This window comes from Erinaceus europaeus, chromosome X (genome assembly GCF_950295315.1).
Source record: "Erinaceus europaeus chromosome X, mEriEur2.1, whole genome shotgun sequence".
Classification (NCBI taxonomy): Eukaryota; Metazoa; Chordata; class Mammalia; order Eulipotyphla; family Erinaceidae; genus Erinaceus; species Erinaceus europaeus.
The window spans coordinates 119,532,935-119,558,747 of NC_080185.1; the positions used below are offsets into that span (position 1 = coordinate 119,532,935).

A 25,813-nucleotide genomic window follows, 5' to 3' on the forward strand; every position below is an offset into this window, starting at 1 on the left:
TCTAGGCTCCCAGCAGAGCTCTTATCTGAAAGCTTATGAGAACCCGGAGCCCTCTGTGAAGAAAAGAAATATTGGCTTCGTCTGAGCATGCCTTTCTTCTGCCTTCCCACAGAAGCGGGGTTGCAAGAGCACGGTCACCCTGAGTGTCCCCTTGTCTGATCCTGTCACCCACAGATTTCCCTTCAAACAGAACTGCAGGCACTTGGGAGGAAAGCCAGCCAGGGCCTGCCCTGCTTTGGGGGTTCCAAGAAGTTGATTCTCTGGGTCAGCAACTATGAAGGCTTTAAAGTGGCCTCCAGAAACTCCCTAGCCAATTTTGCTCTGTGTCAGTAATATCAGTTATGATTGCTATAACCATCTATCCATCCATCCATCCATCCATCCATCCATCCATCCATCCATTTATTCATCTATCCATATATCTATCCATTGATTCAGCACCAAAACTCTATCAAGCATTGTGGTCTCATACAGGAATACATACAATTCCTTGCCCTGGTTTGGATATGGTGGGGCTTTCTCTGTCTCTAGAAAGCTCCTACTGCCTCCTGTGACTGCACTGGGGCACTTCCATCCTCTTTCAGCTGGGCTTGGGGTGCTGAGGGAGGATGCAGCCACGAAGCAACCCACCCACCCACCGCCAGCACTGTGAGGCTTTCACAGTGGCCAAGAGAGGCCCAGGACAGAGACTGAGCCCAGTCCTTCCCAGCTTCCCAACCAGCACCATGAGTCACTCACTCGAGGGGGAGCCCTGGAGCAGGCTGGCCTGGCTTGGTGGAGCCACAGCTAAAGGACATCAGAGCAGAAGGCTCTCGCCTGCACTCAGAGCTGGCAGGCCTCTCTCCTGCACCTTCCCTCACATCTGCGGGCTTGCAGAACTTCCTCAGCACCAAACAGGGTTTGGCCAGCCAACCTTGGCTTTGAAAATCCTCATGGCTGTTCTCTGCCCTGTGGCTGGGAGGAGACAGAGGCTGTGGGGAGGCCATAGAAACAGGCTTTCTGTGGTGGCCAGAGCTCTGCTCGGAGTCTCCTCAGGTGGAGGAGAAGGAAGGAAGGAAGGAAGGAAGGAAGGAAGGAAGGAAGGAAGGAAGGAAGGGGGGGAGGGAGGCTAGGAGGGAGGATGGGAGGATGGGAGGGAGGGAACAGCTGTTCAGAGAGGAAAACAGACAGGGAAATCCAGTTACTCTGAGGTTACAAGGGGCACAGGGAAGGCGGGTGCCTTCAGCCATGGCTTTCTCCCAGGTCTTGTCTCAGGCTCAAATTGGGGCTGCAAGAGAAACAGGGAAGGGTGAGCTTCGAAACTCTGACCACACTATCACTATTTCCGTCAGCATTATGAGGAAGTGGGACTTTTAGTATTTTTTTGTTTGTTTTTGTTTTCGTTTTTGTTTTGGGAGACTGAAGGGTGGCCTTCAAGTATACATCAAATTATTTATCTGCTGCATGTATGCCATTTGTATATATACTTTTGGACTTCTAAGTTGTTGGGGGGAAATTCTAGCATCTATTTATGTAGTTATAACACCCAGCCCAAATGTCAGACTGTCACTGGTGATCCCTTTTGACTTTTTTTTTTTTTTTTTGCTTGGGAATAAGCCTCACATGTGGTAAGAGGATAATTTGGGAATGACCTTAAAGCCACTAAGGAATGTCAGAGTCCTTACCTGGAATAGGGGTTGTGCTAGGTAGCTTTTGTAGGAGAAAAATCAAGGCCACTTATACGACTCTGGGACTTTCTTGCTCCTCTCTTTACATACACACACACACACACACACATGAATGTCTCTCTTTACTCAACTGAGTAAAGTGAATTAACTACTGAGTTTACAGCTGAGTAAAGAGTTGACTACTCTTTAGTCAACTTAGTGCCCACCCTCCCCAAAATGAGCCCTTCCACACCCCACCCCTGTGTCACTTACGCTGATTCACCTTCATTTTGGCACTTAGCCCCAGCAGCGAATAGAAAGCCACACTCCTACTGTGGCAGTGGAGACCGAAGAAGCAGTGCTACAGAAGAGAAGTCCCAGGAAGAGCCGCACGAGCCAGCCAGGTAGCTCACCTGGGGAGTGCGCTCTTTTGCTATTTGAGCCCGTCAGGTTTGACCTGATCCCCTCAATGCACTGGAGGTAGCTTCAGTGCCACAGTATCGCCCCACCCAGCCACCCACCCTCAACTTCTTAAAAATGCAGTCCAGAGTAGTAAAGCCCCAACAATGACAAAAAAAGAAAGAAAGAGAGCTATATGTTGGTGAGTGGGGCCATGGCACCAGGAATGGTTATTTCATTATTTTTTATTTTGTCATATGAAAAATAAAACTGAGTTGAGGGATCATCATAGACTGCTGTGGGGGCACTGCAGGGATGGTGGAACCGTGCTGTGGTGTCGGTCGGTCTCCCTGTCTGGCGGAATGAATGAAGTAAAGAATGAGAAAACTAGAGCTGGGCAGTGGCACACCTGGTAGAGTGCATATATTACTCTGGATAAAGACCTGGGTTCAAGTCCCCAGTCCCCACCTGCAGGGGGAAAATTGCACAAATGGTGGAGCAGCTCTGTATCTATCTATCTCTATCTATCTATCTATCTATCTATCTATCTATCTATCTATCTATCTTCCCTTTTCCTCTCAATTTCTCTCTGTCTTATCAAATATATATTTTTAAAGGGTAAGAAAACTGGGCCTGGGAGGCCACTCTGTGATGGCAGCACACACATACACAAGACCCTGGGTTCATACCAGAGGCGGGGGGCTGAGACCAAAACCAATGTGAAGCATACAACACATACCCCTGTGTCACATAAATAAAGAAGTGAAACCAATTTTAAAATTAAAGCACAAAAAAGCGGGCTGTTCCCAGCCCAGTATCTGGAATGGGTACTGAAGATCATACACAGTTTGTGTATGCGAGAGCCCATTGTCCTAGTGTATGGAGGGCAGGGAGTGAGGGGATCTCCCCTAGTCCAGAGATTGGCACAGCCCCCATGCAGAGACCTCTAGAAAGCCATCTCTGCTTCACCAGTGCTGAGCATTGCTGTGCCCATTTCACAAGCAAGGAGAGTGTGGCTAAGAGAGGCTGAATCACTTCTAGGGTCTGGGTCAGGCCTATCTGGCCAGCTCACGCCTAAGTAAGTGGGTCAGAGGGCCTCGTTTGGCTGTGAGAGGCTGAACACAGCAGGTAAGTGGGATAAGGCTGGTCTCTCCCATAGGCCCGAGAAGATTCAAGAATCTGTGTCCATAAAGAACTTCCAAATTCTGCTCTGGGGAAGTCGGAGGTCTCTGTGGTGGCATTTTGAGGCCCACCAGGCCCCTTGCTTGGGTAACAGTTACAGTCCAAAGAGCGGCACATTTGGGCTCTGGCTTGCCTTACTGCTCCCTCCCCCTTCCCCAAATACAAAACATTGGCATTTCCTGGACAGTGGGTTTGGCTCAAAGCCAGGGAGCTATCCCACACTCTGGGACCAGCCTTCCTTGTGCCTCTCCTTCTCTTTCATCGAGTGCTTCTTGGGGACTGTCATGGCTGCCTTCTTCACTTGTGCTGGAGGAAAAGGTTCGTTGCAGGTGCCTGGAAGCTGCCCACACCCCCTCATCACCATCTCCCCTCCCTCCACTACCTCCAGACTTGGCCAAAATTCACAGTGTGGGCACAGAGAACCACTCTGGTATTTCAGAATGACTATGGGATTTATTGTTCAATTGTTTGATACAGCATTTGCCATAGCTTTTCATCATTTTTAACGGATATTTCTAGGCAATTGTTCATAGATTTTAAACTATTTTGAAGAAGTAGGTCACAGTTAATTATAACAGGTTTCTTTTCATTTTTTAAAAGTTTTTAATACCTTTATTTATTTATTACATAGAGACAACTAGAAGTCAAGAGGAAGCTGGAGACAGAGAGGGAGAGAGATGGAGAGACACCTGCAGCCCTGCTTTACCACTTGTGAAGTTTTCCCCCCTGCAGGTGGGGACTGGGGCTTGAACCCTAGTCCTTGCACACTGTAACATATGCACTCAACCAGGTATGCCACCACCCAGCCCCTCTTTTCATCTTCAAGATTTATTTTACAGAGAGAGAGAGAAAGCAAAGCATCACTCTGGCATATGCAATGCTAAGCACTGGACTTGGCAGTTCATGACTGAAAGTTCAAGGCTTTATCCACATCCCAGGTAGTTGTGGTGTATTTTTAATCAAAAGATTATTAATATCAAATGAATTGATTCTGAAGTGACCAGAGGGGTCAGTTTGGACCATTGTACACACCTGTGTATCCACCCTTTGAAATCTGTCCAAGAGACTCGTCTACACTGCTGGACTCATTGTGTTTTCCTACTAAGCAGCGGCAGCCCACTGAGATCCCGTCTCTGCTGACAGGCATTTGGGTGGTTTCCAGTTTGTGCCTCTCACGATGGGACTTTTCTGAATGCCCATGGCCTCCTCTACTTGAGAGCATCTCTTGGGAGGCTACCTGGGCCAGGGGGTGGGTCACTGTTTAATCTTACCAGAAATTTGCAGACAGTTCTCCAACTTGGCTGGACCATTTCAGCAACAGTGTCTGAGAGTTCCAGTTGCTCCATCTCTTCCCTAGCCCTGGATAGCACACTTTCATGTCAGGTGTGGTAATGGACCTGGCTGTGCATATTCAGACCTGTCCCTGTCCCTGTCCCTGTCCCTGTCCAGCACTGCTGGTTCCAGTTCCTTTTCTGCTTTGCCGGAGGGGGAAGCAGAATATCACAGCTTTATGGACGGACAAAAGGCTTCTGTTGTCACCTCTGCCTCTACAGTGAAGTGTTTCTAGGCCTGAGGGATGCTTGCAGGCTGCCACAGGGCTCGCTCCAAGGCCGAGGCTAGGCAGGAGAGGAAGCAGACAGGGAATCAGAGAGAAGAAGTGAAGACTCCAGGCAGGGAGCCCACAAGGGCCAGTGAGAGCTGCAGGAGCAGTCTGGGGTGAATGAGGCCATGCTCACACAGACCCTGACGTGTTCACCGCAGCTGCTCAGACCAGCGGGTCAGACTGTTCTGGGCAGACCCAAAGCTGGTGCTCTCAGCTGCTGTGACCCTAGGTGATCTGAAGGTGCCACTCAGCCAATTAGGATAGCATTTCTGAGGCCACTTTGGGTGACCTCCTATCACGTATGTAACAGGAAGTCATCCAAACCCAGTTGCCAGGCAAAGGTGGCCAGCCCACAGGAGCCCATGAGATCATTAGGTCTTGCCCTGCCAAGGCAACCAGAGCTCTGCTCATGGCAACATTGGCCACTAGTTTTTCTTCTCCCTTTTCATTAGTGATTTAATAGTGATTTACAAGATTATAAGATACTAGGGGTATAGTTCCACACCACTCCGACCACCAAAGTTCTGTGCCCCCTGGCTTCCCCCCTACCCCCTAACCCAGTGATAAACATCATAGTTCTCCCAAGGTCTTAGAGACAGTTTGGCCATTTTATTTTTTAATGAGCGAAACCATTGGTAGTCACCCTTCACCTCCTTACTTCCTTCACTAAACATAGTCACCTCTAGTTTCATTCATTTTTTATTATTTTTTTAATATTTATTTTATTTATTTATTCCCTTTTGTTGCGCTTGTTGTTTTATTGTTGTAGTTATTATTGTTGTTGTCGTTGTTGGATAGGACAGAGGGAAATGGAGAGAGGAGGGGAAGACAGAGAGGAGGAGAGAAAGATAGACACCTGCAAACCTGCTTCACCGCCTGTGAAGCGACTCCCCTGCAGGTGGGGAGCCGGGGTTCGAACCGGGATTCTTATGCCGATCCTTGTGCTTTGCGCCACCTGCGCTTAACCCGCTGCGCTACAGCCCGACTCCCGTTTCATTCATTTTTGTCCTAAAGGACACAATATCATTTTTTTTATTGCTGAGTATTACTCCATAGAATATATGTCCCATAACTTCTTTTTAAAGGTTTTTTTTCTTTGTGATGAATAGTGGGTGACAAGGTTGTAAGATCCACACCACACCTACCAACAAAGTTCTGTGTTCCCCCCCCACCATAACTGCTTTATCCAGGCGTGTGCCGGTGGGCATTTACGTTGCCTCCGCAGTTGGGCTATTATTAGCCAATACTTTTAAGCTGATAATTTCATATGGGCTGTGAATGATATTGTAAATATCCAAATGGCCCTTGACAGAAAAGAAAAAAAAAAGTTTCCCTACCCCTGGCTTACAGCATCATCATGTTTTAAATGCAGTGTGACATCTACCCAGTGATATGTGATTCATATACTCACACACCACTAAGGTCCCAGTGCTGCCAGCCTCTGCCTCCCCCCCCCTTTGAGCCTCCAAGCCTTTTCATTGAGCCTAGGAGTCAGAGTGACCACTATTAATGCCATTGAAAGGTCATTTGGCGCAGTTAGCGATCGTCCTCATAGGAATGAATTCCCCTGGCAGTTGTCTTTCCATCATTACTTACTGCTCTTCCAAAAAAATAATATATATTTATGGATCATCAAGGAGACAAAGGCTATCTTCGCCCCTATTTTGTCATGGAATCATCATTTTTCAGTGGCCCAGTGGTATTTCATCAGTTTCGATCCTGCAGCTTCTCTAAATGCCATCTGCCAGGGCTATTGGGATGAGTGCTGCTGTGGGCATAGGGGCGAAGATAGCCTTTGTCTCCTTGATGATCCATAAATATATATTATTTTTTTGGTATTTTCCACAAGGGTTATTGCTGGGGCTCAATGCCTGCATGATGAATCCACTGCTCCTGGCGGTCACTTTTTTTTTTTATTATATAGGACAAAGGGAAATTGAGACAGGGGGAGCCAGAAAAAGAGAAAGAGAGACACCTGCAGCCCTGCTTCACTGCTTGTGAAGCCTCCCCCCAGCAAGAGAGGAGACAGGGCTCGAGCCCAAGCCCTTATGCTTGGTGACATGTGCATTCAACCGAGTGCGCCACATACATCTTCAACAGACCTTACCCCACCCATGTCTTGCAGCTCTCCTGCTAGTTCCTAGCCCCCATTTCACCAGCAGCAGCATATTCCTGACACTTCCTGTGCTCTCCAGTTAAGCCTCCTGTTGTGGTAGAGACCAAGAGTTAAGTGAGGTTCTGGCAGCAGTCTCGGGAGACTTTGTGATGAGAACTTGACCCCCCCCCACACACACACACACACAGGGTGATGGTGGAACACTTGTGAAAGAGCCACGTGACTAGGCTAGGGCTTTGTCGAAGTCACAGCCAGGAGCCAGCTCGCTGGAGGAAGCCTCTGTGGTGTCACTCCAGTGTAGTGTTGGCCTGGAGGCTTTGGCTAGATGGGTCTCAGGGAGAGAGATCAGAACGAGGGTGACAATGGTGAACTTGAGGCAAGAGCCTGCTGAGGTGAAATTTCAGTGGTCTGTGTCACCTTCCAGACCATTGAATGGGTGGCCTCTTTCTAGAGCCTCAGTTGAGAACCAAGGGAAAGCCGACCCCAGAGCCTGGAGCCACAGGTGATAAGCTCCCACCCTTAAGGGAAAAAGTTCAGTGCACTGCTTGTGCTGAATCCACTGTGGTTGGCAAAAGGGCAGAACCTGGCCAGCCTGCTCTGCAGACCAGCACAACACAGGGTACAAAGACAGACGGAGCCTCTAGCTTCCCCCAGCTGGTGCCAGGCATGCCAACTTTCTGAGTCTGCTCACCTGTGCTCTGACAGGGCCCTGCTGCTGCTCCTGCCCACACTCACACCAACAGGGACAATCCAAGGCATACTTCCCCTGCCCTGGGGAAGGGCAGCTCCCCTGCTCCTGGCCCTGCCTCTGCCCCACCAGCCCTACCAGTGAGAATGCCCCAGGCTCCTGCACGGGCTGCTTCTGCAGTAACCAGGTGCCACCGAAAGGATTCGTACCAATAAGAATGAACAGCCAGACTACATACCCCAACTGCTCCTCCAACTCTGGTTGTCAGCTAGTGAGGTGCAGAAAGTGTTCAGGGGACACATAAGGGGGGCCCAGGAAAACTGTGACAATCAAGGCACCCACAGGTCCCCAAGCACCCCACTAAGGGGTAGAGGAAGAGATGGGAATTTTCTGAGTGGAAGGCCAGCAGGGGCCAGGCCTGGGAGGGACACACACCTCTTCTACTCAGTCTTCCTTCCAGAACTCGGGAATATGGCCATGCGTATCTGCAAGGGAGGCTGGAAAAGGTAGTCTGGGTGGAAGAGGGTGCCCAGGATGGTGAACCTTCAACCTTTAGCCTTGGGAACAGCCACAGAGGAAAAGCTTCCTGGGAAGGGTAGGAAAGAACACCTTGCCTGGGATTCACCGAGCAGAAGGGAGAGTGAGCTGGGCTTCCAAAGTGAATAGGAGCTCCTGTGTTCTTGGGGGACTAGAACCAGCTGGCTGTGTGTGTGTGTGTGTGTGTGTGTGTGTGTGTGTGTGTGTGTGTGTGTGTGTGTGTGTGTGTTTTGAGGAAGTGAGGTTCAGGACCAGGCCCAGCCCAAGTGCAGAAGCAGGCCAAGGTCAATGGTCAGGTGAATCCCCCCCACACACACTTTCCTGCCCTCCCCACCCACACTGCCTACCCTGTACCCAGGGACATTTGCCCTCTCTGTTCCCTACCTCCTCCGACCCACCTTCCCTGTACTGAGAGCTGTTCACTTTCTGGAAAGTTCTGTCCCTCCCTCCCATGGAAACAACCTGTTCCCTGGGAGTTCACAGCTCAGTTGCCAAGGGGGGTAGGGTGGGGGAAAGCTAATTCATACCCAGGGCTGGTGTGGATCTGCAGGGCTTGCTGAGAAGCAAGGAAGAGAAAATGAATGTAAAATGCCTAGTAGGGTGCCTGCACATAATAAGTGAATGCTTAGTAAATCGTTTATTGTGATCATCCTGCGTGTGCTGGGGAGGGGAGAGGGAGGGCAGAGGATGAAGAGGAGGGGGAGGGTACTAGCAAGCACCCCACATTAATCCTCCAGCCCTCAGGCCCTCTCATGGTCTCATTACCACATCAGTGGTCTCTGCTTTGCCAGAGCCTATGAGGACATCAGAATAGTGACATCACAGGGCTCCACATGAAGGGTCACTTGTACCAGACCGCCCTCTAACATCCCAGCACCCCCACTCATCCCCAGACCACCCCCTAACATCCCAGCACCCCCACTCATCCCCAGTCCCTCCTTGCCAGGCCCCAGACCTTCTCTGTCTTTCTTCCCTGGGATTCCTGACAGCCCCATCCCCATGCTGAAATCCCACCTCTGTGGCGAGGCCTGTGCACATGTCACCTCCTGAGCCGAGGCTGAGTGGGTGGCACCCAGGTGGAGCCACTGGATAAGGAGCTGCAGGAGCCCTGGTTTGAGGCTCAGTCTTAGAAACTGGAGGGCCAATAGGCACCCTGATTCCCCCTTGCTCACCACAGTGTGTGTGTGTGTGTGTGTGTGTGTGTGTGTGTGTGTGTGTGTACAAACTCTACCCTAAATGAAAAGAAGAAACAACACCTATAATCCTCATTGTCTCCCCAGCCACTCTCTGTGTTGCCTGAAATGCCACCAGGACACTGGCTTTAAGAGAAGCAGAATGAGTCTGCTGGCTCTTTTTTTTTTTTAATTTTTATTTATTAGATAGAGACAGAGAAAAATTGAGAAGGGACAGGGAGATAGAAAGGGAAAGAGACAGGAACACCTGCTGCCCTACTTCACTACTCATGAAGCTTTTCCCCCCTGCAGGTGGAGACCAGGAGCTTGAGCACTGTAATGTGTGCACTCAGCCAGGTGCACCACCGACTGCCCCCCCCCCCCCGCACGCCACTGCCCGCTCTTCAGTCATCACTAGTCCTGGGGTTGTGCAGAGTATTGTTGAGCTCGCCTCCAGGCAGGGGGATGCTCCTGGCAGGAGAATTCCAGAAAGCCCAACTCCCTGTTTCAAAGACGGAGTTCTCTGCCCTCTTACTCCTGCACGCAACTGTACACTTCTGGGTCAAGATGCTAGTTGTTATTATTTTTAGGCAGCTTGCAGCTGCTGGAGTAGAGTGCCCTTTGTTTATTTACTGTTGTTTGGTCCTTGCCTTTGGAACACAAGCGTACCAGAGGAGAAACTCCCTTGGTGACTCATCGCAGGGACATCTTGCACTCCAGCCAGCACAAATACGATGAGGAGAACTTTCTCTGGGGCCCCAGTTATATTCTAGCAAGGGAACACATTCACCCAGATGACCAGCTCTGGGTCATTGGGCTTTGGAAAGGGAGCCATCTCTGGCCTCCTGGTAGGGTGGCTCTCCAGGGGTGGAAGAGACACACGTGTGAGCTGACCCTCCAGCTAGTGTCTTCATCACAGGGGTCATAAAAAGTGCCACCCACTGGAGAGGCACCTGGTCGTGGCAGCCAGAATTGGTCACATTTGGGTCTTCACATAATGAACACTAGAACTTTCCAGGGCTTGGCTGGTTGGTACCCTGTTCCCATGTCCCCTCAGACTGGCCATTGTACACCCAAGGCTGCTGACTATAAATATCTGGGAAGTTCCTGAGGGGGGAAAATTGGGTGGGGGCTGCATCTTGTGAGCATACTGTGCCAACATGCTAGAACACCAAGGCATGAATGCACCACTGAAGAGCATTCCTTAGCCGGTGAGGGAGTGAGATTAGCAAACAACCCAATTCTGAGGCATGTGTTTTTCACAGCCTCTCAGTCATCCCCTGCCCCCACGGAACTAAGCCCTAGTGACACACAGTGGTCACTTTCCTCACACATTAGCTTCCTCCTTCTCCCCATCTCACTACTTCACTCCTAGATTGGTGTTTTCTGCAATCTTCTTCTAAATAAATTGACTTCCAGGAGAATCAGTCTGTTGAGGGAGGGACTAAGAGAGTTAGCCTGATTAGCTCAGCAAAAACCAGTAGGCTCCCTGCCCCTCCACCCACACCTATCCCCACCTAAGCTAGCCATTAAGTATCCACTGTGACACTGCCTTCCTGAGCTGTACAGGAGAGTGGGCAACCTTGAGAGTCCCTCCATTCTGCTTGAAAGTGTGCTATGACAGAGACCAGAGTTTCAGAAGGTAGCCAGTTGAGGGACAGGGCTCTATACCCTGAAGTAAGGATAACTTCAGACATAGCTAAATCCTCATCATCCTGAGGTTTCTGCTTCAAGAACATAGTGTGTTGTTGATTGAATCTATAAACAAATGAATGACTGACTCACATTCACTTCCTCTCTTAGCTCTAAGTGCTTGAAGGCTGAGGTCAGGCTCCACTCTCATATTTGACCCTCAAGTACCTTTTAACAGAGCCAGCAAACTGGGGCGGACTTTCAGCTCTTATCTCTCTGGAGAGATTACAAGACAGTTAGGCAGTTGCCTCCCTGTGATTGAGATCTGAACTCCCTTGAGTTGCATTTCTCCATCCATATCACTGACTCAACTGGGCTGAGGATTCCAATAATTTATCAGTCGCCAACCTCAAGTTAGGAACAGTTTATCAGCCTCACACCAGGCAACTCCATTGCCATGGAGGATATTCAATTCTGATGACTTGAGGAGAGTGTCGGGTACAAAGGGAGCCGAGGCACCCAGAGACGCTTGGACCTTTTGTAGGTCCAAGTCATAAGCGAACATGCTCAATGATTTTGAAAGTGTGGGAGAGATTTTCCTCAAATTCGGGTCACCTTCTTTATTGGCCTCTTATTCTGGCCGACAGTACTTCTTCCACCTCCCCCACCCCACACTCTCACTTCATTCTTCGGAGAAACTCTAGTCCATCTCTCCCTCCGCCAATCTCTGAAGTAAGCAAGCTATTATTGTTGGTTGACAGCACCCCTTACGGTTGACTGAGTGACTCTCATGCCATGGTGTTTCTTGTGATTTCCCTCAGTTGCTCTGTTTTGGGTTTTCCAGCAGGACACTCACTTTCTCATTTGGAGCTGAGTCTCAGACAGGTTCTTTTTCAGCTTCTCCCTGCTTCTTCCCTCTTTCTGTCCTTCCTCTCTTGCCCATTTATCTCAGAAAATGCCTTTGCTTTCTCTGTCCCTCTTTTCCTTACTCTCTTCCTCCGCTAGCCCAGCCTTCCACCTCTGTGAGTCTCATTTCCCCAAGAAGCAGGAGAGGAACACTGATTTGGCCCTCAGGATAAGGAAAGGGAAACTGGAAGGTCTGCAGTGAAATGGTGCTCCCTTGTTATTCAGTGGTCACTCTGGGAATTTACCCATGTTTCCCGAGTTTACATTCAAGATACCAAAGTTTATGGCCTCCTCCTTCCTTGACAGCCCCCCACCCAGCCTTTTGGCCCGAATAGAAACGGTTTTGCCTTCATTTCATTATTCTCCCATCATGTCTCATTTCCAGTAGTGCTGTGGTATTACTTGCCATCTTCGCTGCACATGTGCAGTACTTCAGCTATGTTGGGGATCAAATGGGGAACCTCACCGTCAGCGGTAATATTAATTCTGCAGTTAATATTATATGACTTCCTAGTTTCTAACAGCTGAGACTGACTGATTGGTTGGCTGATTGACTGATGGATGTTGCTGGCCCAGGGCCTTACACAAGAACATCACCCAACAATTTCACCACTCTCAGACTGACTTTTTCTTTTTAGTTATTTATTTATTCCCTTTTGTTGCCATTGTTGTTGTAGTTATTATTGTTGTTGTTGTTGTTGGATAGGACAAAGAGAAACGGAGAGAGGAGGGGAAGACAGGGGGAGAGAAAGACAGACACCTGCAGACCTGCTTCACTGCTTGTGAAGTGACTCCCCTGCAGGTGGGGACGGGGGCTTGAACCAGGATCCTTGTGCTTTGTGCCACCTGCGCTTAACCCGCTGCGCTACCGCCTGACTCCCTCAGGCTGACTTTTTCATTCAGGTAGACAGAGAGAGAGAGAAAGAGAGAGAGAGAGAGACATGGTACCAGAACTTGCCTGTGATTCCAGGGCTCAGCCCAGAGCCAACCATCAATAAGCAGGCACCCTACCCAGATGTCAGGCCCACAGAGGGTCCAGTCCCTGGGAGGAGATGGCACTGCTTCCATGCCAGTAGCTGGCAATGGGCTCCTGTGCCCTAGAAGAGGGGAGAGTCTGTCCTCTTTCCTTCCTGAATCTGCACCCTTTCCTTCCAGTGACCCCCCATAGAGGGTCTATTTCTGGCACACTCGTCTCTGGAAAATGTCCTGCTAATGACATGATATTATAAACAGTCTTTTTTCCCAGAACAAAAATGTAACCTTTGTATCTCAATCTAATTTAGAAATATTAGTTCTCTCCCAGAGGCAGGTCACTTGCCCCACCCTTTTGTTCTGTATGTTAAAGGTTTTTTTAGTGCCAGAAGAGTCTCCCCCATACCATGGCCTTTTAAGATGATGGGCTCTGGTCTGAGACCTGAACATGACCTGTGCTCCTGCACAAGATGGCTGTGTGGCCCACCGGATTTGTGTTTGGGTTTCTGTGTGTCTGAAGGAAGCCTGTGGGGCCTTGGGTGAATGTAGGGACAGCCACTCACCAATTCTTCTGTCCACTCTCCAGGTGAGCATCTTTTGCCACCACCACCAGTTCTTTCTTTTCTTTTTTAAATAGAGGCAGAGAAAGGAGAGACCACAGTGCCAAAGCTTCCTTTAAAGCACTGTGATCTGGACTCGAGCCTGGGTTGTGCACATGGCAAAGCAGCACACGGTTCTCTTCTTTTCTTTCTTTCTTTCTTCTTCTTCTTCTTCTTCTTCTTCTTCTTCTTCTTCTTCTTCTTCTTCTTCTTCTTCTTCTTCTTCTTCTTCTTCTTCTCCTTCTTCTTTTTTAGCATAATACTGTTCTTGACTTGCTCCTGTGATTCCGAGGAGTCACTCTCACAGTCTACTAGTATGCACCTGAGGGGAGACACTTGTTTCCTCCTTGTTTCTCTCTCTAGAAAATAACTTCTCTGCTTTACCTCAGAGAGGACTTTTCACTAACCTCCCCTGGCAGTGTTGACAAAGGACTGCTTATACTTTAGATGGCTCTTCCTGTTCCTCTGTAAGAAATGTCCTTTTGGGCTTAGGAGATAGCTCACCTGCACAAGCCCCTGGGTTTGAGCCCCAGAACCACATGGGAGTATTGTAAATGGCTTCATGGATAGTGGAGTCAGGCTGTAGTGTCTCCTCCCTTCTCTCCATTTACTTCCATCTCCCTTCTCTCTAAAATAGATGGGAAAACTGACCATGGAAGGCTGTGTAATGCATGTGAGAACATATGGATAGATGTTGAGCCTGTAAAAGCTTCTTAGGAAGTCAGAGAAAGGGCAAGGAGTCTGCAGCAAAGGTACCAGGGTGGAGGAACAGGACACACATGGCAGGTCCACAGCGGGGGCTCAGAGAGTCTCTGAAATCGTCAACACATGGGGGGCTGTATGGAAGGGAGTCCAGCTCCCTCTTCTAGCCCACTCTCCAGCGGCTGCCATAGCTCCCTCCTGGGCATTCTAGAGGTGATGGGGAGCATGAAGTGAGGTCTTCAATGAAGACACCTGACACTCTCCACTGGGCCAAGAAAGGAGGTAGAGTCTCCAGGGCATCATCCCCAGCTAATCTCCTAGGTCCTTGGGAGACAATCACCCAAGGCCCCCAGCAGAAATGCAGGCCTGTGATGGCTCTGCTTGTGAAGTGTCTCCATTACTGCTCACACTCATCTGGTTTTAGGATTTTTTTCCCCAACCAGTTGCTGACTTGGCAAGGGCCAGCCCCAGCCTGAGACCCTGTGGAGGCCACTGAGTAGACCTGTTTAACACCTGGTGAGTTCTTTGTCCATCAGAAGTGCTGGGATGCCTTCAACCTGAAGATGCCATGTGCCCTGGAAAGTTCCAGCACAAAAGAAACCAGCATGCTGAGTCATCTTCCTTCTCCTTTTGATAGCCTTCTCCTTCCCTGGCCTGGAGTAAAGACAAGCCAGAACTCCTAGACGAACCAGCCTGGTCTTCGGCTTCTCTTATGCCACCATTCCTGGACCTGCCTTCCAAGTTCACAGCCCTCCACCCTAATCTTCCAGGACAGGGGTGCTGGAAGGAAGGGGGAATCTTCTTAGTATTCATGCGAGTGACCCAGAAAGACACCCCCATCCCTGCTCTTCTTCTCCTCGCCCTTTTTGTATATTTTTCTTCCTCCAATTCTGTGGAATTGCCCACACTTCCCCTTCTTTCAAGACTCACAAAAGTTTCTAGAAAGTCAGGTTTGATTCACTCCTTAGCAGAAACAGATTGGTCAAGGGAAGCCACAGTTCACTTTCCACTCCAGTGTGAGAATAGGGAGCATCCATGTTACAGAAGAGGAAACTGAATCCTAGGAACATAACATCACTTCCCCATAGTCACAAAAAGCTACCTCCATCCCTCTCCTCCTCCCCTTTGCATGCACGTGTGTGTGTGTGTACATATCTTGGATATCATCTCTTCTATTTCAATCATCTGTCTATGACAGGTATCAATATTTGTTGCATTTTTTTTCACCAAGATCCTCATCCATCAAAATCTTTTTGGCATATTGATAGTTGATGGTCAAAGCATCCCTCATACGTTAGTGTTTCATGCTGGTTACAGTTGAGATGTACCAAGGGACCCCTTATGCTTAGATGGAATTTAAAACCAAAGCAAGAGATGAGGGACTGTACTTTTGAGGGAGGGAGCACAGTTCTGGGGGTCCACACACCACAGTTTCCAAGCCTCACTCAGCTGTTGGACATCAGCATCCTGCTCTGTGAACCAGGAGGATGCAGGAGGCCAGGGGCCCCAAGACACCTTCAGACAGCAGGGGAAGATTAATGCTAAAAGTCTGGAGGGAGAAAGAGAATGTCATTTCTCTTGATGGAATGTCATCAAAGTATTTAGGTTGTTTTGTATTTAATTTTTTATTGATAGAAGGAAATATTGACAAGACTATAGGATAAGACAGGTACTTTTCCACATACGTCCCACCTCCAGGACTCCATATCCAATTCCCTCCCTTGAAAGCTTTTCTATTCTTTATCCCTCTGAGAGTATGGACCTATCATAGCATCATTATGGGGTATAGAGGGTGGAAGGTCTGGCTTCTATAATTGCTTCCCTGCTGAACATAGGCATTGGCAGGTCGATCCATACTCCCAGTCTGTCTCTCTCTTTCCCTAGTGGGGTAGGGCTCTGGGGAGGTGGGGCTCCAGGACACATTGGTGGGGGGTCGTCTGCCCAGGGAAGTCAGATTAGCATCATGGTAGCATCTGGAACCTGGTGGCTACTCAGAGATGTTCCTTCAATTGTTTCTGTAGAAGTTGTTTCAATATGTAACCTTTTTGAAAATGCATGTTGTTGATATTTTCTTCTTTTCTTGTCTGTAGTTCAATTTCCAGTCCCAAAAGGCTAACTTGAATAAGCCTCAATTAGTAGGCAGAGTAGTGAAACTGAAGGGTCGGCATTCCACACCTGACGTCTCTGGACTCAGGCCTAGGTGGCACAAGTTGCATTACTTAGGTTGGGATCAGCAGATGCAGAATCAGTTGGTATGAGTTGAAAGAAGCTGTAGGAAAGTGAGCCCCACCCTAAAGTTTCCAGGCCTGGGCTTTGTATTTATTATAGATACCATCTAATAGGGAAATGGGATTGGAGTGGGTGGGGAAACGAACATAAAGGAGTTGCATGTTGCTCCAGGGATCGCTAACCCCCTCCCCCAACCTTTCAGGACCCTGGTGTCAGCAAGGGCCCACCTTTCCCATTGTCAGCCCGTCACTCCCCCACCACCATTGCCCAGATTCTCCAAGGTGACAGACACTCAGGTGTAAAGCACGTGGCAGCGTACTGGTGAACTCATTCTCAAGGCCAATCTGGGCCGTCACATTCTCCTAGGGAACTGCTGTGTAGACTTGTGGATGTGAAAGGGGATTGGTCCTCAGGCAGGCAGGAAGGAGATGAAATTGTGCACTCTCTGCATTTTAACTGATTTGGGAAGACTTCGTGAGGCAATTACACGCAAAGCTTCTGTAGAACGGTTCTGTGCTGATGTTTAAAGCTCAGAAAATCTAATCACCGAGGCAAGTAATTGACAATTATTACCCCCTATGGGGAGAGTAAAACCATTTTGCACCCTGCTGGAATAACTTCCTAGATATCCACTGAATCTTGAGTTCAAAGTTGTGGGCCACCCAAGGGAGCTCCCATGTGAGGCAGGTCCCAGACTGACCGCCCAGAAGTTAGGTCCCAGGTTGGCCTCATCACAAATGTAGCTTCTTGGAAGGAAAGTAGCATGCAAGTCTGCTTCACTCTGCTTTCTTGGGTTGTGTCAGAGAAACATGGGAGCCCAAGGATGAGCTCATTCCCGTGGCGGCCCCATTAGACTCTTCACTTCTTCAGTCCTTCAGTCTGTCACCCGCTGGTGAAAGCAGTAGCTGCCATGTTGCCCTCATGGTGCCTGTGGGACCTGGTCCTCTGCTCTTTCGAGAGTGAGTGTGTAGTAAGCACTATAAGAACCAGCCTTGACCAAGTTCCAGTCAGTGTTTTGGGGTCAGTTTCCTCACAAAGGAAGTAAGAGGACAGACACTTTTGACACTCCTTCCAGCCTTGACTCTGTATCTAACCGGACCAGTGACAAGAGGCCGGCATGGCCACACTCAGATACTCCATTTGAAAGTCTTCATAGCCCCAAGAGCCGTCGTGTGGGACCTGGAGAAAATGGACACAGTGCAGCACAACGTCCCAGGCACAGCGTGTGTGTGAATCTATACCAAGATAGTGTTTGTTTTCAAGCCTGTGTTTTCAAGCCAAGTTCACTGTACTGCATTATAAGTCATTGTCTATAGTTACTACGGCAGGATCACCTCCAAAAGCCTCATTTCACCCATCGAACCTCCAGCTGGCCCCCTTCCCCTCTGGTAGCCAATAGTCCTTCCTCTAAGAGTTGGTTTGTCTTTCATTTTATTTATCATCCATGTATGAGCAAAACGGGACACTGTTTGCCTTTCTGCACCTGATGTAGTCCATTAATATGGTACCCTCAGGGTCCCTTCACACTGTTGCAATTTCATCTGTTTTAAGTTGAGGTGGCATTAGTTTATGCCATCACATGGGGTTTAGGGGCACAGATTCATGAGCTAACATCTGTGGATACTACATTCCGCTCACCATCACCATCCCCACTGACCCTTCTTCACTGCTTCACCCACCCTTGTCCCTGCTCCCCTTCTGGGGACCACCATCTTGTTCTGACATTCCGTGGGTTTGGTTTGTCCTATTTGTTCATTTGGTTGCTTCGCTTGCTTATCCAGCACGTATGAGCGGAATCATAGCATGTGTGTTTCTTTGCAACCTATTCACATAGCACACTACTCTCTAGGTCCACCCACGTTGTTGCAAATGCTTTGTGCTGGCATTATGAATCCATGGCTCCTGATGGCCATTGTTTCTTTTTGTTGTTGTTGTTCTATTTGACAGGACAAAGAGAAATTTCCCAGGTTTTAATCATGATGGCCAAATTCAAATACCAGCCTCTGTGTCCCCCTCCCTTAAGCAAGCTAACTGACCACCATGTAGTGTCACTGCCTCACCTATAGGATTGGTATTGCCAGACTAGCTTCGTGGGCGGGAGACAGATGACCAGGGATTCATGGCTGAGCTGGGAAGTAGCATCTCTTTATTCATGCAGAATGCAGCACAATCTAAGCCAAGCTAAGCTAAACTAAAAAAAACTATAATCACAATCCTGTCCTTATATATATATACTAGCCAAGTAGGGTGTAAACAGGATGTGACATAGAGAGGGTGGAGTGAAAAGTGACTGGTGCAAATCAGGGTGTACTATGAGAGGGGGCGGAGCAAAAAGACATCATGAACCATTGGGGATTAAACCAATGCCCTGCAGGCAGGGTAGTGCTTAGTTAACAGTGGTTATGTAAATAGAATACAGTGTTAAGCAGGGAGGATTAAACCAATGAAACAGAAGGGGGTCTTAGAAGCATACCAACAGGTATAATTATAGGGCCACGGAGGTAGGGTTATTCTGAGGACTGAATGAAATAACGCATGTGCCTTCTTCAGCAGGCTTGGCACATCCCAATTCTTCCTGGGAGAAGCAGGGACTTACAGGAGGCACCCTACTCTGGGAGGGCCTCTCTCTGGTATGTCAACAGGAAGGTTCTGGGTGAGTGGAAGGGCTAGAACCAGGCCCAGACTGGGGGAAGAGTGATGCTAAACTGAAAATGTATGTGAGAATCAGGGTACAAGGCATGGAGAATTCTGCTCCCCCATTTTATTTGGGAGTGGGTTTGGAGATTAAAAGAGGCAAAACGGAAGAGAAGCCACCACTGCTAGATGGACCCACAGAACATCTCTTAGGACAAGGTGATCTCTTAGGACATCTTTTAGGATAAAGTAGTTTCACCACTGGATATGCCTAAAGGTGATATAGATTATATGGTGGCTGTGATTTCTCCTGGCAAATTGCCTGACAGGCCATCAGAAGCCACCTCAGATGTGTGGCCTCAGGTGACTTCTCAAACAGTTGCTGTCTTTGTCCTCACCAGGCCCATGCCAGCTTTAGATATCTCTCACCTTCTGAGATTTGTAGCTATTGGGAGGGGCAGAACATACACTTCTGGAAGAGGCCTGAGGTACATAGGGCCTTCAGAGGGTTCTGAGCTATCGACCAACCAAACTGTGGCCTGCTGACGTTGAGGCCTCTCCTGCCAGAAGCTTCCAAATGTCTGTCACCATAAAGGGTTGGGAGGGCATGTGCCCTGGCACCTTACCCAGTAGTACCCCTCCCACCTCAGAGAAACAAACACCTGCTTAGGTGTGTCTGACACATTCCACTGCCTGGAAACCTCATCACTTGCTCATCTGTCAGAGCTGCCTTCCCATAGCAAGGCCTGGTTGGCTTAGTCCAGACACTGAGGATGTGCCTGACACTTCTTGCATCAGAGATGGTACTGGGCCTGCTGTGAGGAGAAGGGGCCAGGCCTCAGTCTAGAGGGTGGCACTGGCAGGTGAAGTGGAGCCTCTCACGGTGCCTGAGGCCTGCCCAGCAAGACTGTGGATTATTGAATTGATATTGAGCCCAACCAAGCTCCGGTGCTGTGGGGCTCCCTGAGTTAGACATGGTGCCTGCCTTCTCCATGGAAACCAGGCTAAATATGGACGCGTTACCATGGAGAGCCATATAGCAGATGCAGTCCTGCTTCCTCCAGGAAGCACCCACCCTGGCTTCCTAGGGCCTCTCCAGAGGTGTCCTGAGGTGGCATCGACATGGAGAAAGCGTGCTCACCTGGAGGGATTTTTGATTCCAACGACAGTGCCTCATCACACACCCTTGCCCCCTCCCCCAATTATTACCGTCCCCTCCTTTTCCAGAGAGCCAGGAGTTAGCAGAGGTCAGCACATGAGCCAATTGGAAAAGGCAATGCTGTAGACAGGCTACTGTCCCCGTTCCTGTGTGGCTGTGAGCACCTCAGATAAGTGTTTCGCCTGCCCGAGTTGAGCACAGCAGACCATGCTATGGCTGGTCTCGAGGGAGCGCAGGAGATGACAGCGACCCTTGTGTGAGTGCCCTGCTCTCCCTCCCACCCCACCTCTGAGGAAGAAGCACTGCTACAAAGCGTTTGCCAACTGCTTTCTATGGTCAGATGCCCCCCTTCCATTTTCATGGAATCTTCCAGTGGGATGGGGTCAGGTGTTTTTCCTTAAAGAAAAGTTAAGTGTTTGCTTAACTCTAGAGTTCGGACAAGTCCAAGCTCTTCCTAGCTTAGTCCTCTGGGACAGGGATGCTGAATGAAAAGTTTATGTTAGTTGAGGGCTAAACATAAAAGCTGTGGTCAGGCTTTAAAAAAAATGTTTAACCTCCCTTGGCTACTTAGTCATTACATCGTCTGTGTTTCTAGCTTGATTGCCTGTTAAATTGGGGCTCTCCACGCACAGCTGATCACGTGGGTGTGGTGGTCTATGTTAGGAAATATCTAGAAGATGCTTGTGCACATAGGCTTAACTAGAAACGTACTGAGAATGGGGAGAGCTCGCCGGGTCACTGGAGAGCGTCTCTCGAGAAAGCCTGACAGTTTGCATTGTGTGTTGCAGGCCGAGAGGCATCTGAACCGAGTGATGGACGAGCTGCAGTCCCAGAACCTGTCCATGGACATGGCCGAGTCCACACCTGCCCTGGCCAGTAATAGGCTGGAGAACGGCATGGCCCAGCTCATCACCACAGAGGCCTGGAACATCAACTCCACTGACCTGGTGAAGAAGGCCCTGGTGGCCGTGCCTGCCCCCTCCATCCTGAACCCCCCAGCCGAGTCCCAGAGCGGCATGGCTCTGAAGGTGGCAGCCACAGTGCTGCAGCCCCTGTGCCTTGGGGAGAGCCCGGTGGTGATGCCCATCCACATGCAGGTGGAGGGTGGCTCGGCACCCGAGCTCAACCCCAGCAGCAACGCCACCTACGTCATGACGGCGCAAGGCCCAGTGCAGCTGCCTGTGGTGCTGGAGCAGCATGTCTTCCAGCACCTCAACTCACCCCTGGTGCTGCCGCAGGAGACCCCGTGCTCCTCGGGCACCATGCACAACAACCTCTTCCAGGGGCCTGAGGACCCAGAGCCCCAGCCTCAGCTCCTGGACCTGCGTATTCCCAGCCAGCCGCAGGAGCCCACGTTGCCCTTTGAAGCCGTGCTCCAGAATCTGTTCCCCTCACAGGGGGCTCTTGCCCCCCCACCGTGCCAGCCTCCTCCTGGGTATGCCACTGCAGCCCCTCAGCCCTTTAACTCACCCTTGTCACCTCTGGTCCCGCCCGCCACCCTCTTGGTGCCCTACCCAGTGATTGTGCCCTTACCTGTGCCGGTGCCCATCCCCATCCCCATTCCAGTGCCTCAGAGCTCAGAGTCCAAGTTCAGCCCCAGCTGCCCCAAGCCCCCCACCTCCTTTGGCCTGCACCCCTTCAAAGGTACCCAGGCCCCTCTGGAGAAGGAACTAAAGCCCTTTGACCTCCTTCAGCCCCGGGAATACTTCCAGCTCAGTCGTCACACAGTCATCAAGATGGGCAGTGAGAACGAGGCCCTGGATCTCTCCATGAAGTCGGTGCCCTGGCTGAAGGCTGGCGAAACCAGCCCCCCACTCTGCCAGGAGGACACAGCTCTGGACCTGTCACTGGCAGCCCATCGGAAACTGGAGCCTCCCCCCCAGGCCCCAGTGGCCAGCCTGGGTCGCACTGGGATGGAGAAACTCCCCAGAGCTGTGGAAACACCCTTTGCCACTGCCACGACCCTTGAGGCCATGGCCACTGCCACAACCACCACCACCACCATGCTTGATGGCCGCACTGTCAACAGTAGCCCTGCTGCAGCCTCTGCCCCCGAGCAGCCCAACCAGCCCTGCAGCGAGCTCAAGGCTGAAAGTTCCACTGAGGCTGTGAGTGAGTCCCAGGCCACCAAGGTGATCGTCTCAGTAGAAGATGCTGTGCCCACCATCTTCTGTGGCAAGATCAAAGGCCTCTCTGGAGTGTCCACCAAAAACTTCTCCTTCAAAAGAGAAGACTCCGTGCTTCAGGGCTATGGTATCAACAGCCAAGGGGAAGAGTCCCTGGGAAGTGTGGAGGCCCTTAGGAAGCCCGTCAAAAACCGGAGCATCAAGTTAAAGAAAGTGAACTCCCAGGAAATCCACATGCTCCCCATCAAAAAACAACGGCTGGCCACCTTTTTCCCCAGAAAGTAACTACACAGCTTTTTAATTAAAAAAAAAAAAGAATTTTATGATTCTGACATGGAGAAAGGTGCATTTGAAATATATATATATATATATATATATATATATATATATATATATATATATATATTCCTTCAAGTGGATTATCTTATTATCTTTGTTAATTATTTGGGAGAGTAGTTGGGAAGTGGAAAGGCGAATTGGCTCGCGTGGTTCTGTAAGCTAGTTTCATTTTCTTTTTTAATTTTTGACTTTTCACAAATGAGTAAATAAGAGCAACCTATTTTTCAAGCAGATTGCACATTTTTTTGCAGCTTTAATGGAATACTGGGTGAATCAGAGGGGGTGAAGAAAAAAAGCTATTTTCATTGCCACAAAGTGCTTTGATGATGTAATACCTAATAAAGGGTAGGATAACTATTTCACAATAAATGTTTGTTTGCACTAATTGCTTACAGGATTCACTCATTCATCCAGATGGCATTCCTTAACAGGCATGGTTGGGGCAAAGCCAGAGCTCTGAAACACTGCCCCTTTGCTAGTGTTTGCAGATTGGGCAAAGGGGTGAGGGGAGTGTGCGACTTTGAGAAGGTCACTTTCCCTTCCAGGCCTCCTGTTTTATTTGGGAGACTGTGGCCAAAGGAGAAGTGGCAAAATAATGGACCTGGATAGTGTACTGTGGTACTGGGTTCAAGCCCAGCCCTCACCACACCAGAGTAGGAGATTGCAGTGCTGTGGTGTCTCTCTCTCTGCCTTTCTCTCTCTCATACTATCTCTGTCTCTGTCTGAAAAAGTCAGGCTGGAACAGGGAAGCCCTGGCAATGACAAAAGAAGATGTGGCCCTCAAAAGAGAGAAGGGGCAGCTCAGTTGCAAATACTGAGGCCTTTTGGTTCACATGGATTTGGGGTGTTTAGAATTCTGAGTCTTCACTATTCATAAAAGCAAACAAACAAAAAGCAGGCACATCCACCTGCATCCTCCCTGACTCTGCCTAGACTCTAGCTGCCAAGGACCTTTGCGGCAGTAGCACTGTTCTGAATAACTGAATCTTCTAAGTCTGAGGCATTGGTGAAGACCACTGAAAAGCAGAGGCGAATCCATTGCTGATGGCTTAGATGTCTCCTCAGTGTTCCTGACCCTGGAAAAAGCTAGGACTGGAGTCAAGGAGGAAAGACAAAAGGCATTCCCTGTTCTTCTTGCTTGGGGGTTCTCAGCTGGGGGTGATGGCAACCCCTCCACCCTAGGGAACTTCTGGCAGACACCTCTGCTTTCCACAGCTGGAGGAGACAGCCCATGGTACACGGGACTGTCTCCATCCCAGCAGTGAAGTCACCCCCTCCCTCAAAGGAGCTGGGAGCACAGTGGCAACAGAGCAAGCAGGTGACACATCCCATGCTTGTGTGTACGTGTGTGGTGGTGCCCAGTGCGTGGGAGCCAGACAGTGGTTACAGTGTGGCTCTTGCTCTCACTTTGTGCAAATTAGCATGGATCCAACAATTTCTGTGAGTGTGGACTGGTGGGAAGCAGTTACTTGTCAAACTGTTCTTCTAGCCCCAGGCTCCCAACCTTAGGGTTACCCATAGAGCCAGTCCTCTGCGCATGCCCAGAGTGCACTTGCATTTCCCTGCAATTTGCCTGCCTGGTCTAGACTGATTTTTCTTTCCTTCCTCCCTCTCTCTCTCCCTCTCTCCCTCCCTTCCTTATTTCCTTATTTGCCTCTCTCTCTCTCTCTCTCTCTCTCTCTCTCTCTTTCTCTCTCCCTCTCTCCCTCCCTTCCTTATTTCCTTATTTGCGTCTCTCTCTCCCCTCTCTCCCTCTCTCCCTCCCTTCCTTATTTCCTTATTTGCCTCTCTCTCTCTTCCCCCCTCCTCTCTCTCTCTCTCTCTCTCTCTCTCTCTCTCTCTCTCTCTCTCCCTAGTGTGACCCTCTGGCTCTGCTAAATTCCCAAATTGCTATTTCTTCTTAGGCTAATGATTCTCTCTCATTCTAGGGCTCTGGCCAGACACCACCCTTCTCACCTCCTGACCGACTGCCTCTTGTCCACGTGTCTTCCCTCCTGGGTTCTGGCCAGGCTCCTAAACATGACTTGGGGACCCGAGTTTCCTATTAAGCCCAGGGACCAGCCATTCCCATTGGCCTGGTGGCTTTTCCCAGGGCAGCTGGGCTGGCTTCTGTTGCCCCTGCCACCTGCAGGGCCCTCTGGCTCGGGGACAGCCTGAGAGAGCTGCTCTGCCAGCACAGAGTGTTCTCAGTGAGCACTTAAAGCCAGGTGGCATCTGGGTGGCTGTAGAGCATGGTGAACCTCTAGCCATGGGTTCCTGGGGTGGGCTGTCACTGAAAATATCCCTTCAGATGGCAGCTCTGATTGGGTGAGCAAGGCTGACTGCCACCCTCAGGTCCAGATGGAGTCAGGGAAAGGCCACCCTGACACCCCCACACTGGGCCGCAACCTTCGCTCTAGGGGTGGGGAGCGCAATGTGATTGAGGACAAGCAGCAGCACTTCCCATGGAGATCTGGGGTTCCCTTTCACCCTCCCTCCACTAAGTACAAAGCCTCAGCCTGGCTCAAGCTCCCAGCACAAAGGCTGTGGTCCCCACACAGATCACAGGGGAGGTGACTGGGGAACTCCTAAGCCCACCACAGATGATCCAGACTCAGCCATCCATGGTCTCCCTTCTGTCCCTACCCTCACGCAGCTCTCCAGCTAACCTGCTCTCAGGTTCCTGACACCCCGGAGTCCCATCAGGCTCTTGATCTCCTGACAGTTTTATAATTTGACTTTCTTAACTCATTTGCTTCTTCAGGTCATGCGGGATTTCATGGTTCCAAGGCAGATTTTTCATGTAACTAGAGAATCAGAGAGACAGAGACAGGGAGAGACACTGCAGCACCTGAGCCTGCCATGTGGTATCAGGGCTCGAATCTGGGATGCACACATGGCAAGGTACAGCTCCAACCGTCTCATGACTTCATTTCTCATCGGCTAAAATAATGTTTCTAGCCTATAATCTAGCCTTCATCACCCTTTAGAAAATATGATTTGTCTCCAGGAATGCTGGTCTTTGCTTGGACTTGTCTAGAAGACTTCAGTTTAGAAGTGATAAAAAATTTGGGACAAGTTATAAAGATCCCATATTTGGGGGTATTGGTCTTCCTGGTGGAGTAAAAATGAGTATATCTAGAAGGAAGGGGGGGGATTCAAAGACAAGATAGTGACCATCCTAATCAAGGAA

General features: G+C 49.7%; 1 protein-coding gene across 9 annotated transcripts in view; it reads left to right on the forward strand.

Moving 5' to 3' along the window:
* The window catches only part of RAI2 (retinoic acid induced 2), a 60,897-nt gene extending 37,871 nt beyond the window's left edge, over positions 1-23,026 (forward strand). For 4 of the 9 annotated variants that reach the window (XM_060182974.1, XM_060182975.1, XM_060182970.1 and 1 more), the window contains 2 exons: positions 18,937-19,013; positions 20,965-23,026. In XM_060182974.1, the coding sequence (XP_060038957.1) occupies positions 20,989-22,587 (1,599 nt within the window). In that variant the 5' untranslated portion in view covers positions 18,937-19,013; positions 20,965-20,988 and the 3' untranslated portion in view covers positions 22,588-23,026. Of the gene's footprint in view, positions 1-18,933; positions 19,014-20,964 lie in introns of all 9 variants that reach the window. The other 5 variants (XM_060182969.1, XM_060182972.1, XM_060182968.1 and 2 more) reach the window with 2 other exon arrangements.
* Positions 23,027-25,813: the final 2,787 nt, after the last annotated feature.